This window comes from Tamandua tetradactyla, chromosome 2 (assembly GCF_023851605.1).
Source record: "Tamandua tetradactyla isolate mTamTet1 chromosome 2, mTamTet1.pri, whole genome shotgun sequence".
Classification (NCBI taxonomy): Eukaryota; Metazoa; Chordata; class Mammalia; order Pilosa; family Myrmecophagidae; genus Tamandua; species Tamandua tetradactyla.
This window is the reverse complement of record NC_135328.1, coordinates 193,447,783-193,463,411: the sequence shown is the minus strand read 5'-3', so window position 1 is coordinate 193,463,411 and position 15,629 is coordinate 193,447,783. Positions and strand designations below refer to the sequence as shown.

Genomic DNA, 15,629 nt, shown 5'->3' with positions numbered 1-15,629 from the left:
CCTTGGTCTGTTCTTTTGTATCTCTGAGCCTCAATTTCCTCCTCTAAAAAGGAGGATGCCAGGATAGAACCTACTTCATGAGGTTATGGTGAGGTTAAAATTAATTAATGCTTGCAGAGTACTTAGTACAGTGCTTCACAGAGAGGCACTCAGCAAATGCTAACAATTGAGGGGCAGGATTTCATTATTCTCAGGTTGGTGGTGTAGGAAGAAATCGTGTCAGAAAGAGTCCCTGGATGGAATTCAAGGCTTCTTTCAGCACCTGAAGGAAGACAGTGTTTGGCTAGGATTTCCTCAGGGGAATGTAGGAGCTTGCATTACAGGTGCTGGTGTTGGCATCTCCACTCTTCTGGAGGACAGGCATTATACTTGCTTCATTAAAAAAAAAAAATTTCTGGCATCTTCTTTATGTCCAGGATTGTATGTGGCCAGTCACTGTCTGTTGAACTGAATTGGAACAGTGGGGAGACAGGAGAATCCCTGTTAGGGTGGGTAAATGTGCTTCTGAGAGCAGCAGGTGCTATGAGAGTCTTTTCTGGAAGAGGTGGTGGTCCTCAGGATGTCCCAGAGATGCAGCCCACCAAAGGCAATTGGGGTTGATATGAATAAATATGTATATAATTAATATGTATATCCATAATATATGCCAAATGCAGGATCAGGGAAAGGTTAGAAGAAAGTACGTGGATTGTTTTGCAAGGTCAGGGGGTGTTTATATGACCCAACAGAATCTAGGATATTTGCAGAGAGAAAGCCACAGGAAATAGGTTTTGGGTACTGTTGCTGAAAGCAGCATCTTTCAGTGAATGACAGGAATGCCCTGTGAGAGGGTAATAGACCAGTTAATTAGAATTAGATCAGTTAATTAGAATTAACTGATCTAATTCTAGAAGTTAAGAAGTGTTGTGTGTACTTCCATATATATTTCCCTGGCTTATCAACTTCTTGTTCCCATTGTTTCTTAGTTAAAAAAGAGAAAAAGAAAAGCTACACAGAAACATGGTAAAACATTCTAAGAGTACAGAAAGACTTAAAATGAAAAACGAAGGTCTCTCTACACACCTCTTACCCCTAATCCTTTTCCTCAGTAGTATCTGCTGTTAACTCTTTTTTTGTATAATCTTCCAGAAAAAAATGTATATACCAGCAAAAGGATATACACAAATGGGATCATATTGTACAATTGTATATTCCTTTTTTCTCTTAATATACTTTTCTTTTCTTTTTTGTATGCTGTATGGGGGTCACCTTTCATTATTTTTCCATGTGAGTATCCCATTATTGCAGCATCATTTGTTGAATTTTTGTTTGTTTGTTTGTTTTTTGGGAAGTTCATGGACCGGGAATTGAACCCAGGTCTGCTGCATGGCAGGCAAGAATTCTATCACCTTATATATATAGAATGGAATGATCAAAATAGGAATGTTTGCATTTGCTTTGTGTTATTTTGGTATTTAAAAAAAATTTAAAAAAACACAACATGGGAAATAGAACAGAAGATAAATTCAATATTAAATGCTCTATTCCAGGAAAAAAGAATTCTATCACTGAACTTACCCTTGCACACCCTCTTAATATACTGTTCCTTGTAAACACATATACAACTCTAGCTCATTAAAAACATGGTTGCATGGTATTCCGCAGTGTAATGGTACTACCACTGATTTAACAAGACCTCTATTGATGAACATTTTGATTGTTCTACTTTTATGAACTTATATTTTGATGGATTTTTTTTGTGAATACATCCGAAAGGATAAAATTTTAGCAGTGGAATTTCTTGGGTAAAAGGTATGTACATGTTAAGTGTTGATAAATATTGCCATATTCTGCTTCAAAGTGGGGTTCCAGATTACACTCCCACCAACACTGGGTATTAACACTGTGGAAAATCTCTATCAATCTCATTGGTTTCCTTTCAGTTCTGAGGAAGAATAAAATCTTGTATTTATCCGTATCTCATTTTTTCCATTAATATCTTGATTGTCAAAGGCAGTAGCAGGAGCTGCTGGGAAGGCTTGATTGGAGCAGTGAGTGAGAGGAGGTGTGGATGACTGTGGAGCCCTGTGAAGAGTTTCAGGATTGATCTACTTGGGGATAGTTGAATTTTTCAGATATCTGACAGTTCTCTTCCTTTCTGATAATATTAATGTAAAGTACTTTGGATGAAAAAATTTCTCAAAATCATGATATAACTTCCTTAGGTTGAAAACAAGTATAGAAATATAAGAATCTTTCTGGTGCCTTAGGCTCATCCTTAGGAACATCAGTCATTGCCCTTGGCTAGAAATTTAGTGAATGCCCTTAGGCTATTTCGAATCCTGAGCTGCTCCCTGCGGACAGCTAATTACCCTTAGCTAAATGACCTCAGGCTGGTACTTTGAGAAAAATTCTTAAGTTCACTTTTGATAACTTTTTGACTTTTTCTTAGCTGCCAGTTCTCACTTTCAGGTTTGTCAGTTTATTTGCTTCTAGAGGTTCCTCTCCACTTCCCTCCCTAATTGGTTCTCCAGTTGCCTTGCTTATTTTCATTGCTTGTTAAGAAGGTGTGGGAAGTAGGTATAATTTGCCATTTAATAAGGTCGTGTTGGCCCTTTTCTGAGTAAAGTTGCAGTTAGGGCATAGCCTTGGAGAATCTGTTTTCCTAAAAGAGGGGCCTTTTTTTTTCCCCCTGTGGACTTTACCTCATTTCTGGTTGGGTGAGGAATTGCTATGTCCCCTTTGTAAGAAAGATAAAAGTTTAAAAAGTTGTTGTTGGTGGTTGGCAGCTCTAAGTGGGCCTTTTGTGATTCCGGCAGAAGGAGTTGATGTTCTTGGTTGTAGGAACTTCTGTGAGCTCAACATCAAACAGATAAAAGTGGCAGTTGGTACCTGGTTATGTGGTTCGTGTGATGAGAAAAGATGGAAGGAAGACCTTGGAGAAAAGGTCAGCTTCTCTGACTTCCTTATTGCCAAGAAAGGAGTGTTCTTTTTTACTTAATCAAACTACTTTGTCTGAAGTACTCTGCCAAATGCTGTAGGGGATATTAAATTGAAGAAGACACAGTTGGTGTCTTCAAAGGGCTTGTAGTCCACTGACCGAGAAGGGCCAGTGCATAGGTAAAACGCAGGGCTGAACCCCAGGGGTAGTGGACCCAATCAGTTAGGAGTCTGTCAGTTACAAATGATAGAAAACCCAAATTCAGGTGGGATGACACAAAAAGGGACTTCACTGGCTTCTGGCACACCTTGAGTTGGGGGCTCAGATGGTGTCCCTGGAGGCCACCTGCCTCAGCTGGGCCATTATCTTTGTAAGGCTGGCTCCCCTGGTAGAGTAGCAGCAACATCCCTCCCCATACCCCACAGGGCAGAGAGTGCTGTTTTGGGGAAACCCCAGCAAATATTTCATTGCTTTTTATTGGCTCTGACCAAATCACAAGGACATTTCAGTCACTGTGGACAGAGGGTGGGATATCCTGATTGCCTGAGTCTACATTATATCTTACACACCTGGAGTCTGGGAATGGACCCAGCTTTACACAAAGCACATTGGCCGAGGATGGCAGATGGTGGTTCCACCAAAGACAAAAAGGGCAGTAGAAGCATAAGAATGAGGAATGGATGCTGGCTAGAACAAGAATCCACCAGTTGGTGTAACAAAGTGATGGTTAAAAGTGTGAGCTGAGGCTGGTTCTTGTCAGTTTCTAAATTCCAGATTATGACATTAGAGACTGATTTGTTCTTAGATTTGGGTATTAGCTACAGTTTGAGTCTTGAGGAAAGTAGAATATATTGCATAAGAGCATGGGCTCTAGAGGCCAACAGATCTGCTTATAAATTTGGAGCTCTGTTACCAGTTGAGTCGTCTCCTAACCTCACTGAGTCTCAATCCTTATCAGAAAAATGGGAACGGTATTAGTTCTTACTATTTTTTTAGTAGAAAAACTCTTGTAGAGTTCTTATAAGAATTCATTGAAATAATCCATGTAAAACACCAAGTACTATGCCAGTGTGCAGTTAGCTATAGTTATTTTTATAGCTTTTCATAAATTAACCAAATTGGATAACCTCTTATTTATCCCATATCACAAGGGCACTATTGAACTGGTGTCTTCTGGAGAATTTTTTTTTTAATTAAAAACCAACATTTTATTTATAAGGTGAGGATTTGTGCATTAACTTAAAAAAAACATCTTGGCACAGATACTGGCTACTCCAGAGCAGCAGCAGCTGACAGAGAAATGGAGATGCAATCCTATTATGCCAAGCTCTTGGGGGAGTTGAATGAACAGCGCAAGAGGGACTTTTTCTGTGACTGCAGCATCATTGTGGAGGGGCGGATCTTCAAGGCCCACAGGAACATTTTGTTTGCCAACAGCGGCTACTTCCGAGCCCTGCTCATTCACTACATACAGGACAGTGGGCGGCACAGCACTGCTTCCTTGGACATTGTCACCTCCGATGCCTTTTCCACCATCTTAGACTTCCTCTATTCAGGGAAGCTGGATTTGTGTGGGGAGAATGTGATTGAAGTTATGTCAGCTGCCAGCTACCTGCAGATGAATGATGTGGTGAACTTCTGTAAGGCTTACATCAGGTCATCCCTTGATATTTGTCGAAAGATGGAGAAGGAGGCTGCTGTGGCTGCAGCAGTAGCAGCAGCAGCAGCAGCGGCGGCAGCAGCAGCTGCCGCTGCCGCTCATCAAGTTGACAGTGGAAGCCCCAGTTCAGGTCGGGAAGGAACCTCTTGTGGTACCAAGAGCTTGGTCTCCTCTCCAGCCAAGGGAGAAGAGAGTGTAGATTTTCCAAGAAAGTCTCCTTGCAGTGACTGCAGAAGCTGCCACCCCTTGGAACTGGTTGTGAAAGACAGCCAGGGTTATGGCTCAGTTGAGAGTGACCTCCCTGTTCCTCTCAAACGAATGGAACCCAAGGTGGAGTTTGATGCTGATGAAGTGGAGGTGGAGGTTGGTGAACAGCTTCAGCAGTATGCCACCCCACTGAGCTTGGCCCACATGGAGGAAGGCTTGCCCAGTAGCCAGGCTGTTGACTTGGCATATAGTAACTACCATGTAAAGCAATTCCTGGAGGCACTCTTGCGCAACAGTGCTGTCCAGAGCAAAGAGGATACAGACCATCACTTATCTCGGAGTCTGGAGGGGAGACCAGATGGTGCAGGAGTAGCCATGAGTTCCATGATGGATGTCCAGACTGACTGGTATGGAGAGGACACAGGTGAGCTCGGCCAGCTCCATAGCATTCATCTCTGCTGGTCATTTACTATGCACCATCTGTGTTTTGTATTCTCCCATCATCACGATCATCACTGTCACCGCTGTCTATCATCACCACCATCATCATCACTACTGACATCATCACCATCATCACGTCACCACCACTGCTTGATATTAATTGAACACCTGCTATGTGCAGGGCATTGTCTCTTCATGTATGTTTGTGTTTTAGCTCCATAACTACAGTAGAAGTATGTTGGAGCAGTCTTAGTTTCCTAGCTACTATGACAAATAAAAACTGTCTTACTTTCCCAGCTGCTATGAAAAATATTACACAGTGCATTGGCTTAACCAATGTGAATTTATTGTCCCACAGTTTCAGAAGCTGGAAGACTTGTTTCCTCTAAGGGTCAATAGTATGGCTGGCTGGCAATCCTTGGGTTTCCTTGGTTTTCCTATTACATGACAATGTCCTCTCCTTTCTTTTCCTGGTTCCATTTACTTCTGGCTTCTAACCTCTCCCCATGGCCTTCTCTCTGTGTATCTGAATTTCTTCTGCTTATAAAGGATTCCAGTCATCTGTATTAAGGTCTAACCTCATCAGTTGGGCCACAAGTTAACTAAAATCACATCTTCAAGAGAGCCTATTTACTATGGGTTCATATCCACAGGAATGCAGGCCAAGACCAAGAACCTGTCTAATTTGGAGTACATAAGTCAGTCCACCACAGTCTACCCTCTGGAACCCAAGATGTTCTTCCCACATTCATTTAATCCTGCAAATGACATTCACTTAATCCTGCATTCCAAAAGCCTTAAGTTATTTTAGTAACAACTCTGAGTCCAAAGTCTCATCAAAATCAGTTGTGAAGGACTTTCCTGCAGCAGCATTCCTCTCAGTCAGATGGTCTCATGAAACTTAGAAAATAAGTTATCTACTTCTCGAATACAATGATGGGATAGGCATAAGATAGACTTTCCTATTCCAGAAGGGAGAAATTGTAAGGAAAATACAAGTCACAGGTCACAAGCAAGTCCAAAACCCAGCAGGGCAAACTCCATTAGATCTCAAGACCTGAGTCACCTGTGGCTTGTTGCTTTGTTCTCCAGTCCTGCTGGAGTGGCAGCCTTTCCAAGTACTTGTACAATAACCATGCTGTCCCTGAACACTGGGGCCTAGGCCCCACGCTCTCCAAGCACTACAGTAGCAGCCTACCTCTGCCCTAACTATGTAGGTCCCATATTCTCCAAGCATTGGGATGTTGGCTTAACTCTTCCTGAACATGTGGGCCTAGATCCCACTCTTTCTGAATTTTGGCATGATGGTCAAACTCTCCCTGTTGGGGGGCAAACTTAGGGTCAGCCAGCCCTTTCCATATATGTGGATGGACCCACTCTCTTGGAACAAGGAGATCTTTTTGGTCCAGATCTCTGCTTCCATGGTCCTGCCCTGAAGTTATTCTTCCTTCAGTTCATCCCTTCTCTGTCCCTTTCAGACAAGGATGACAGTGCTTCTGTTCATACAGATTTTGCAAAACCTTGTAAGCTTTGGACATTGATCCAGGGGTTCCAACCCATCAGACAAAAAAATTTTCAGAGATCTTCCCTGAATAATTGCATTTCCTACCCTTACTTTCTCTGAAATGTCTGACTAGATCCATGCATAGCCACACCTCTTTAGCAAAGAGGTGGTTGTTTAGCCATCTGTGGTTGTTTAGCCACACCCTCACCAGGAGCCCTGTTCTCCGAGAATTCACTTCCTGGGAGCTCAGGGAGGTCCCTTGGTAGAACAGCTTCTGGCCATAGACTCAAAGCATGCTATCTGCATAGGCTGAGATTTTCCAAATCATCAATTTCTGTTTTTTTGTGCTTAATGGTTTGATTTTCAGTTTGTCTCTTTAAGGCTTTCAACAGATTGGATGAGGAGACACCTCTCATTGCTGAAGGCAATCTCCTTTGTTGATTATAGATGTAATCAGTCATAGATTCCATCAACTGACTAATGCTTTAAATCCACCTACTAAACACCCTCATGTTGACAATCAGGCCAGTGCTTGTTTGACCAAACAACTGGACACTATAACCTAGCCAAGGTGATACATGAGTTTAACCAGATTGACACAGGGCAGTTTGGAGACATGGAAAAGTCCTCAGTCTCTTCCATTAATAGCAGTGGAACTTTTAGTTAAGCCACTGAATCTCTTTGAGCTTGTTTCATCATCTGTAAAATGGAAGTAATTGTCCTTCCTCTAACTTTCTCACAGGACCAAATGAGGTTTTCAGAATTTTTTTTTCACATATGATAATGTGTTCTGTACATGTAGGAGATTTGTAGTCCTCTGTGCCTGCCACGGTGCTTAGCACACAGAAGGCACTCGGCAAACACACCATAGTCCAGGTACTGTCTCCTTAAGAACATTTTAGAATTCAATGGTATTTGGTTTCATATGAGTTAATTTCTTAGATCCTTTGGTAGGTTTTTGTGTTTTGAGAGAACTTGGTTATTTCCCTGAACGTTCTTAAAAATGAACTAACATTAGTTAACTTTTCTTAACAGATGAGATCATTGTGTTTCAAGGTGTCTTGTAGGAGACAGAAATAAATTAGACTGCCACTGTGCTGATGAAATTACCCAGTGGCCTCCCAGATTCAAGCCAAGAAGTTAATGAATCACGTTTTCTAGTTTACCGATCAATATTGATCAGTGAAAGTCTTTAAATAAGGGAAGATTGGTTGCTTATATTCATTACTAAATGGCTGTCTTGAGGCTTTTTAATTTCACTTTTTCTTTAAGCTGGAACACTCTGTATGTCTGATTAAAACTAGAACTGAAAATATTGTTTCTCATCCTCAGAGAGACTGACTTAACCAGTGTTTGGAAGGTAGTAGGTGTTTCAAGGAATATGCGATGGGAACTTCTCGAACTTCTCATTTCCATGTGTATAATAGCACTTCACAGACTCTGACTGCATTGTCACATCCAGTAGACGTTCATAACACCTATGAGTTTGGGAGAATAAGTGTAGAGATACTGAGATCCAGAAAGGTTAAACAAATTTCCTAAGAATTCTGGTAAGTGGCATAGCCAGAGCTAGAGTCCTGGGCTGGCTTCATTTCACTCATTTAAAAGAACTGTGAAGGCATCACAAATGGATAAAGGTTTTCATTGCAGTTATTTTGTTTTTCCACCCGTCTGCCTATAGGCACAAGTATCAAGAAATATTAATTTAGCTCTATGTCATCTCTCCATTTAAGTCGTCTATAATTTTTTTTTGCCAGGTTTTGATTCCATTCATATGACTACAGGGTAAATATATTTTAAGTGCAAAGGTACAGAGTGGCCTTGATTTGTTTGATCATTCATTTCTTGACAGATATTTGAGCACCTTCCTTGTGGAGATACAGAGATAAGTTAGACATGGATCCAGCCCCAAAGAACTGATGATATCTTGAGAGGAGATAAGACATGCATGTAGATGACATTACATGGTGAAACGTACAAGGGCTGAAAGACATGAGTTTCACAGTAGTCCAATAGAAGGGGAAATGGCTTCCCATGGGGAGAAGAGGGAGGACTTTTTGGAAGTAGCATCTGAGGATAAGAAGAGGAGACGCAGGGAGATATTAGATTAGAGCCAGATCATGGAAAATCTTATATATTAAAAGGTTAGGTTCTTATTTGTAGCCATAGAGGAGTTTTTGGTAGCTTCTGATCTTGGGAGTGGAATGGATTTGTGCTTCAGGGAGATGAATTTGGCCTCAGGACAAGATGGCATGGAGATGGGAGACCCAGCAGGGAGACCCATCAGGAGGCTGCTGCCATGGTTATGTATCTTCTCATCCCTGACCCATCAGCAGAAACTGCCAAGAATATAAGGTCCTCCTGTTATTTCTTCTCGCCCACCCTCCTCCAAGCCCCAGCTCCATCACCTCCCACCTCTTCTTACAAGGGTCATCTACATTGGTTGCCTCTTCTGTTTCATTTCCCACTCTTTTCTTGGCTTGCTGAGATCTGGCTTTCACCCCACCCATGACACTGAAACTGCTATCATGAGGTCAGTTAGCTTTTTTGGGGGGGTGGGGTGGGGTGCATGGTCCAGGAATCAAATCCAGGTCTCCCTGTGATAGAAAGGCAAGCATTCTACCACTGAACCACCTGCGTACTCCCAGCTAGCTCTTCTAAAGCCAATCCAGTGGATGATTCCAGGAGTTATCTTACATGACCTGTCTTGGTAGTTGACTCTGATCTTTGTCTTTGTGAAATTCTTTCTTCCCCTGGTTTCTGATTCCACACATACCTATTGCTCTTACCTCTGTCCCTTCTGTTTCAACCTCATCATGAGGCCATTTAATGTCATTGTATCCAATATGCCACCCTTGACTTGCTTCTTTGAAATCCCGTCACTCCTTTTTGTTCATTTGTTCATTCATTCATTTAACGGATATTTTTCGAGCACTTACTATGTGTACGGCACTGTTGATGATAGAGAATAGTAAAGAAAAGACAATCCTCGTCCTCATGGAGCTGACATTCTGCTGCAAGTAATTATGTAGTAAGGCAGATGGTGATAAATCTTAGGGAAGAAAAACTAAAGCAGGGAAAAAGGAATAGGGAGTGAAAGGGATGCTATGTTATTTAATATTGATAGGGAAGTCCTTTCTAATAAGTTGCATTTGAGCAGAAATCTGAAGGGCATGAGAGAACAAACTGCAGATATTGGGGAGAACATTGCAGGCCAAGGGAAGAATAAGTGCAAAGCCCCAGGGGCAGTATGGTGCTTGGTGAGTGAACAAAAGGAACAGCAACAAGGATGCTGTATGGCTGGAGGGGAGTGAGCAGAGAGGGATGAGGGATGAGGTCAGGCAGGTTGGGTGAGGGCAGATCAGGTAGGGCCGCGACAGGAGAGGAAGGTGTTTGGATACTTTTCCGAGTGGAAAACTGGAGGGTCTGGCAAAGTATCAAAATGGCATATATTCAAAGGATGCCTCTGGCTATTGTGTAGTGACTAGACTAAAGGGGAACAAAGATGGAAGCAGGAGGATCATTTAGGAGGCTATAGCACGAGTCTACATGAGAGATGACGTGAGCTACAGAAGCGTCTGTGGAGGTAGAGAAGAGGAGACACATTGGAGGAGAAGTCAAATTAACAGTGCTTGATGCTCACATACAGGGGAGAAGGGGAAGAAAACATTCTACATGATGCAGATTCTGGGCTAGCTGACTTGATGGATGATGGTTGAATCAAATGAAGCAGAGAAGGTAGGAAGAAAATAGGTACAGGAGGAAAGAGGAGTTCAGTGCAGATTTTACAGTGTTTGAGGCACCTGCAGCATCCACGTGGAAATATCCAGGTTAGATAGTTGTATCTGGAGTGTAGGGAAGAGGGGAAGAGTACAGTTTTGGGAATCAGTAGCTGAGAATGATTGCTTTAGCTGAGACCTGGCTCTCCACTGAGCACCCTGCTTCCCTACAGGCCTCTTCCATAGCCTTGCCAGCCCTGGGTCAGAGGTGGATAGGGTCCTGCTTGTGTCTCATTGCCACTTTCAGACCACCATCCTTCCCTCTTTCCTTAAAACCCTCCAATCTTTTAAAGCTTATACATTCAGTTGATACCACTGCCTAATCCATAAAGAAATGCTGAGGTGATGACGATGAGGACAAAAATGGCCAATGCTGATGAGCATTTACTCTGTGCCATATTCTGTGCTAACAGAGTGCAGGTGCTATTTTAATTAATCCTTACCACAGTCCTAAAAGGTGGGAACTATTATCATCCCTATTTTACAGATGAGGAAAGTAGGCTCAGAGAAGTAAAGTGAGATGTTCAAAGTCACACAGCTGGTAAGTAGTAGAGCCTGGAAATCTTAAATCACTAGTCCCTTCATTTATGATATGATCAAAGTCTGTAACATCCTGAAGGGAATGGGTTGAGGGAACAAATCTTGGGATATCACAATAAATTCAGGAAACTTGAACAGTTTCCGTATTTGAACAGTCTCCATAAATGTGGGGATATTGGTGTTGTGACATTAAGAGTTGTATGAGGAAGGTGAAAAAGTAATTGGAATAAGATTTAACTGAATTCTTGGATATTTGATGATTCCAGAGATATAGAATTAATATGAATCCCAAACAATTAAGGGTGTGCATCATAGCAAACCTCTTCTACACATGCCTGGAAGATATTTTTAGGAACTACTGTCAAAGAAAGTACTTGGTTCAGAAGTTTGATCCGTCACAGTAATGGGTTTTTGTTTTGTTTTGTTTTGTTTTGTTTCATCATAGTAGTGTTTTTCAAACAGTTGAGGGTCATGAGGTCATTTCAGGGGGTTCCAATCAGCCTTCTCTTAAAATGAAATCAAATAGAGTAGAAACTGTCAGGATGAGTGAAGATATTTCTGGTTATTCACATGAGGTATATATGTTCTAAGGTTGGGACGTAAGATGTGTTTCTAACAGTGGGCCATGATCAAAAATGTTTGAAAGTATGGCATTCCTTGCAACCTTGTATCAGAAGCCCACTTTGATTTCTGGCTAATCGTGAGCCATTTAGAGTTGGAATCTGCAGGAGGTTCTTGCTGTTAGCTGCTGGTGGAGTTGGCATCTTCTTGACTTGGGCTGGTGAAATTCCACTGCTCTGACCCCATCCATCGGAGGATGGCCAGGACTATCACTGCTCACAGAACAGCTAAAGCAATCCATTTGGTTTCCCAGGTGACGTGCTGGTGGTCCCCATCAAGCTCCACAAGTGTCCTTTCTGCCCTTACACTGCCAAGCAGAAAGGCATCCTTAAGCGGCACATCCGCTCACACACGGGCGAGCGGCCCTATCCCTGTGAGACCTGTGGCAAGAGGTTCACCCGACAGGAGCACCTGCGGAGTCATGCCCTGAGCGTAAGTGTCGGAGCTGGCAGTTTTCTCGGGGCAGGAGTAGTTCGTGATGTTGCTTAAGGCAAGAGTAAAGCCAGTCTGCCTTTCACTTCTCTGATTCTGAGACGTTTTCACAGAATTTTCCTCGAAGGCTTCTCCTACAAAATTGAAACAAGGTTGGTGGTAATTAGAAAAAGTTATAACTTACACGGTAACAGACGAGTTTTATGAGGGGGAGAGACAAGAAAGTTAATCTCCTGATTGGGGTGGTTGTTATAAGGCAGAGAACAACGGGGCTTGGACAGGTAATTGTGGGTTTCTCCCCACCTGTGTGATGCCAACGGTAAGGAGCATCTTTGGTTTCCCATCCAACTCCACCACCCCGCAGGGCAGAGGGATATGTTGCCATTTCTGGGGCTCCCTACGGATAGCAGATCAAGGGAACCTGCCTTCTCATTGGCTGACCCCTAGGGTTCTATCTCCCATGTGAGCTGATGATTCCCACCAACTAAATAAGCATTCAGGCCATTTAGAAAGGTCTTGCATTTAAGATCACTTTTGAGCAAGGTAGTCAGTCTTTAGAAAATCCAACATAAACATGGTTTGGACTTCAAAGGAGACTATCAAGAATGTGAAAAGGCAGCCCAAAGATTGGGAGAAAATAGTTGCAAATCATATAGCTGAAAAGGGTCTAGAATCTGGAATATATAAAGACCTCCTACAATTCAACAACAAAAAGACAAACAACCTAATTTAAAGGTGGGCAAAGGACCTGAGTAAATATTTCTTCAAAAAAGATATACAAATGGCCAATAAGCATATGAAAAGATGCTCAACATCATTAATCATTAAGGAGAGGGGAAACCAAAAACCGCAAGAGATACCATTTCATACCCACTAGGTGGCTATAATAATAATAATAAAAAAAGGGCAAAATGTTGGCAAGGGTGTGGAGGAATTGGAACTGTCACCCATTGCCGGCAGGATTATAAAATGGTACAGCTGCGATGGAAAACAATTTGGCAGTTCCTCAGAAAGTTAAACATAGAGTTACCATATGACCCAGAAATTTTAGTCCTAGATACATACCCAAGAGAAGTGAAAACATATGTCTACATAAAAACTTGCATATGACTGTTCATAGCAGCATTGTGCATAATAGTCCCAAAGTGGAAACAATCCAAGTGTCCATCACCAGATGAATGGATAAACAAAATGTGGTCTCTCCATACAATGGAACATTATTGCATGCTATAAAAAGGAATGTTCTGATACATGCTACAATATGGATGAACCTGAAAAACATTATGCTAAGTGAAGGAAACCAGACACAAAAGACCATATATTGCAGGATTTCATTTATATGAAATGTCCAGAATGGGTGGATGCATAGAAACAGAGAGTAGGTTAGTGGTTACCAGGGACTAGCTGGTTGCGGGAATGGGGTGGGGGATGATGGCTAGTGATTCAGGGATTCTTTTCATTAATTAGATGGTAATGTTGGTTGCACAATCTTATGAATAGACTAAAACTACTGAACTGCACACTTTAAAAGGGTAAATTGTATGGTATGTGAGTTATATCTCAATTTAAAAAGGGAGACATTGGTCAGGATTTAATGGCTGTTCCAGTGACCTGAGTATCGTGTTGTTGGCCCTTTGGCATTAGCCTCTCTGTCTCTGTCTCTTGTGTGTAATTGCATCCAGAACCCTTTAAAAGAGAGGCTTGGATAGGTTCAGAGTCACGGCACAATGGAGCCTTTATTGGCTGGAGATCCTAAGAGCACACACATGAGGGAGATAACTTTTATGTAAAAGGCATCCCTGGGGCCGCTGCCCTTAGGAGGGGTTGCTTGGTATAGGAGGTCAGGTTCTCTTTTCCAGTATGCCAAGCTCTCTTTTCAAAAGTAAGGAATACATTTATCAATGAGGAAGTTGTGGGTGAAACATCCACTAGCACATCTGGAAAATACGCCATCTTCCCTAGAAAATCTACCTTCTGGAAAAAAATAACTAAACAATTCAAGTTACACTGACAAAAGCCATGCCTAAAAAATAAATAAATAAAAAAAGACCTAAAATCCTAATCCATTCACTGAGTGCTCATTATATGCTAAGCACTAGAGATACAGTAATGAACCAAACAGACAGACCCCTGCCCTCTTAGGTCTCACACTCGAGTGAATTTTACAGCTGACTTGTGGGAAGTACAACAAAGGACAGAGTACAGGTGAGAGTTTATAGCTGGGGGATGTAACCTGGTCTGGTGCATCAGGGAGGAATTGTCCTTCAAAGGCATTAGCAAGGGGTGAGGAATTGGGGAGAGGAGGGCAGGGAAGAGTGTGTCTCACACATGTCCAAAGAGTGGAAGAGACCATGGGGAAGCTGAGACTGTGGCAGAGAGAGCAACGGGGCGGGACAGTGGTGAGAAGTGAGATTGGAGGATCGGGCAGGGCCCATACCGCATTTCTGTGAAATGTACTGTGGCTGCTTGTGGTTTTAGGTCCACAGGTCCAACCGTCCAATCATCTGCAAGGGCTGCCGAAGAACCTTCACGAGTCACCTGTCACAGGGGCTGCGGCGCTTCGGGCTGTGTGACAGCTGCACCTGTGTCACAGAAACACACGACGATGACGAAGACATGATGCCCATCAACCTTAGCCTGGCGGAGGCTTCGTCTGAAAGTCAAGAGAAGAGTGACACAGACAACGACTGGCCAATCTATGTGGGGTCTGGAGAGGAAGACGACCCTGCCAGAGACGACTCTGATAGCAAGCCACAGATGCGGCCCCGCTTATCAGACCATGAGACACTTACATAGCAATAGGTTGGCGGGGAAGAGGTTTTAGAATTTGTTAAGCTCATTCTGTGGTTGGAAGTTCTCTTTTTGTTCAATTTAGTGGAACCCTGAGAGAAAGGTTCTTTCACTGTTACTATATTTGCATTTTTATTAGACCACGTGGTGGAGGTCGGATTTGGGGACTCAAAGGTGTGGTGTCCTTGGTTTCTGAGGGCTCTGCTGGCCACTCCTTAATTCTGAGTGAATCAAGGCTGGTGCTGAGGCTTCCAGTTTTTGCTGCTGTGCATTTGAACCCTGGTTCAGGAAGAAATGAGAAAATTTTCACACTTGTTTTCATTGTCCTCACTCGTTTGCATTGCTTTGTCATCATCCTCTTTCTCTGAAGAGATGGGCAAGAATACATTAAGTTTGGGGATCTATCCTTTTCTTTGCCATACCTCTTATGATGAATTTCATATTTTAATTTTTTTGGCAAAGTCTCAAAGGAAAGCTTCATTGATGTAAGGCAGGCAAGGCTGTCTGACTACTTGATCATAAAATTTACTTTCTAATTCTGAGACTGAGGTTTTAAAGGTGGGGGCTATTTATGTGCAGACAAGCATGGAAAGGAGCCGAAAGGCTCATGGTATCCCCCCTGCCTTGCATTACTGAATTAAATTTCAAGTTCACTCCAGGAAGAGAGTCTTGGGGGCAAAGTCAGGTCTCCCTGTCTGATTCAGTGTGTGATGCTTCTACAAACAGAAATAACCT

General features: G+C 42.5%; 1 protein-coding gene and 1 long non-coding RNA gene across 2 annotated transcripts in view; one reads left to right on the top strand and one right to left on the bottom strand.

The window, feature by feature from the left end:
- Window positions 1-4,107: 4,107 nt before the first annotated feature.
- Window positions 4,108-15,052, top strand: ZBTB8B (zinc finger and BTB domain containing 8B). Its single transcript, XM_077150462.1, has 3 exons — window positions 4,108-5,211; window positions 11,926-12,104; window positions 14,583-15,052. The coding sequence occupies exons 1-3, from the start codon at window positions 4,221-4,223 to the stop codon at window positions 14,898-14,900; spliced, it is 1,488 nt and encodes a 495-aa protein (XP_077006577.1). The 5' UTR covers window positions 4,108-4,220; the 3' UTR covers window positions 14,901-15,052.
- Window positions 11,598-15,629, bottom strand: part of LOC143674571 (uncharacterized) — an 88,305-nt gene continuing 84,273 nt past the window's right edge. Inside the window, exons 3-4 of the long non-coding RNA XR_013171115.1 lie at window positions 14,542-14,686; window positions 11,598-12,238 (exon numbers count right to left, since the gene is read on the bottom strand). This is a non-coding gene — a long non-coding RNA (uncharacterized LOC143674571). The remainder of the gene's footprint in view (window positions 12,239-14,541; window positions 14,687-15,629) is intronic.

What these genes read in the sequence shown, in the direction of transcription:
- ZBTB8B (XM_077150462.1), top strand. Translation starts at nt 4,221, where the DNA reads ATGGAGATGCAATCCTATTATGCCAAGCTCTTGGGGGAGTTGAATGAA. An exon ending in CTGGTATGGAGAGGACACAG is followed by an intron (nt 5,212 to 11,925) that starts GTGAGCTCGGCC and finishes TTGGTTTCCCAG; the next exon opens with GTGACGTGCTGGTGGTCCCC. An exon ending in TGCGGAGTCATGCCCTGAGC is followed by an intron (nt 12,105 to 14,582) that starts GTAAGTGTCGGA and finishes TTGTGGTTTTAG; the next exon opens with GTCCACAGGTCCAACCGTCC.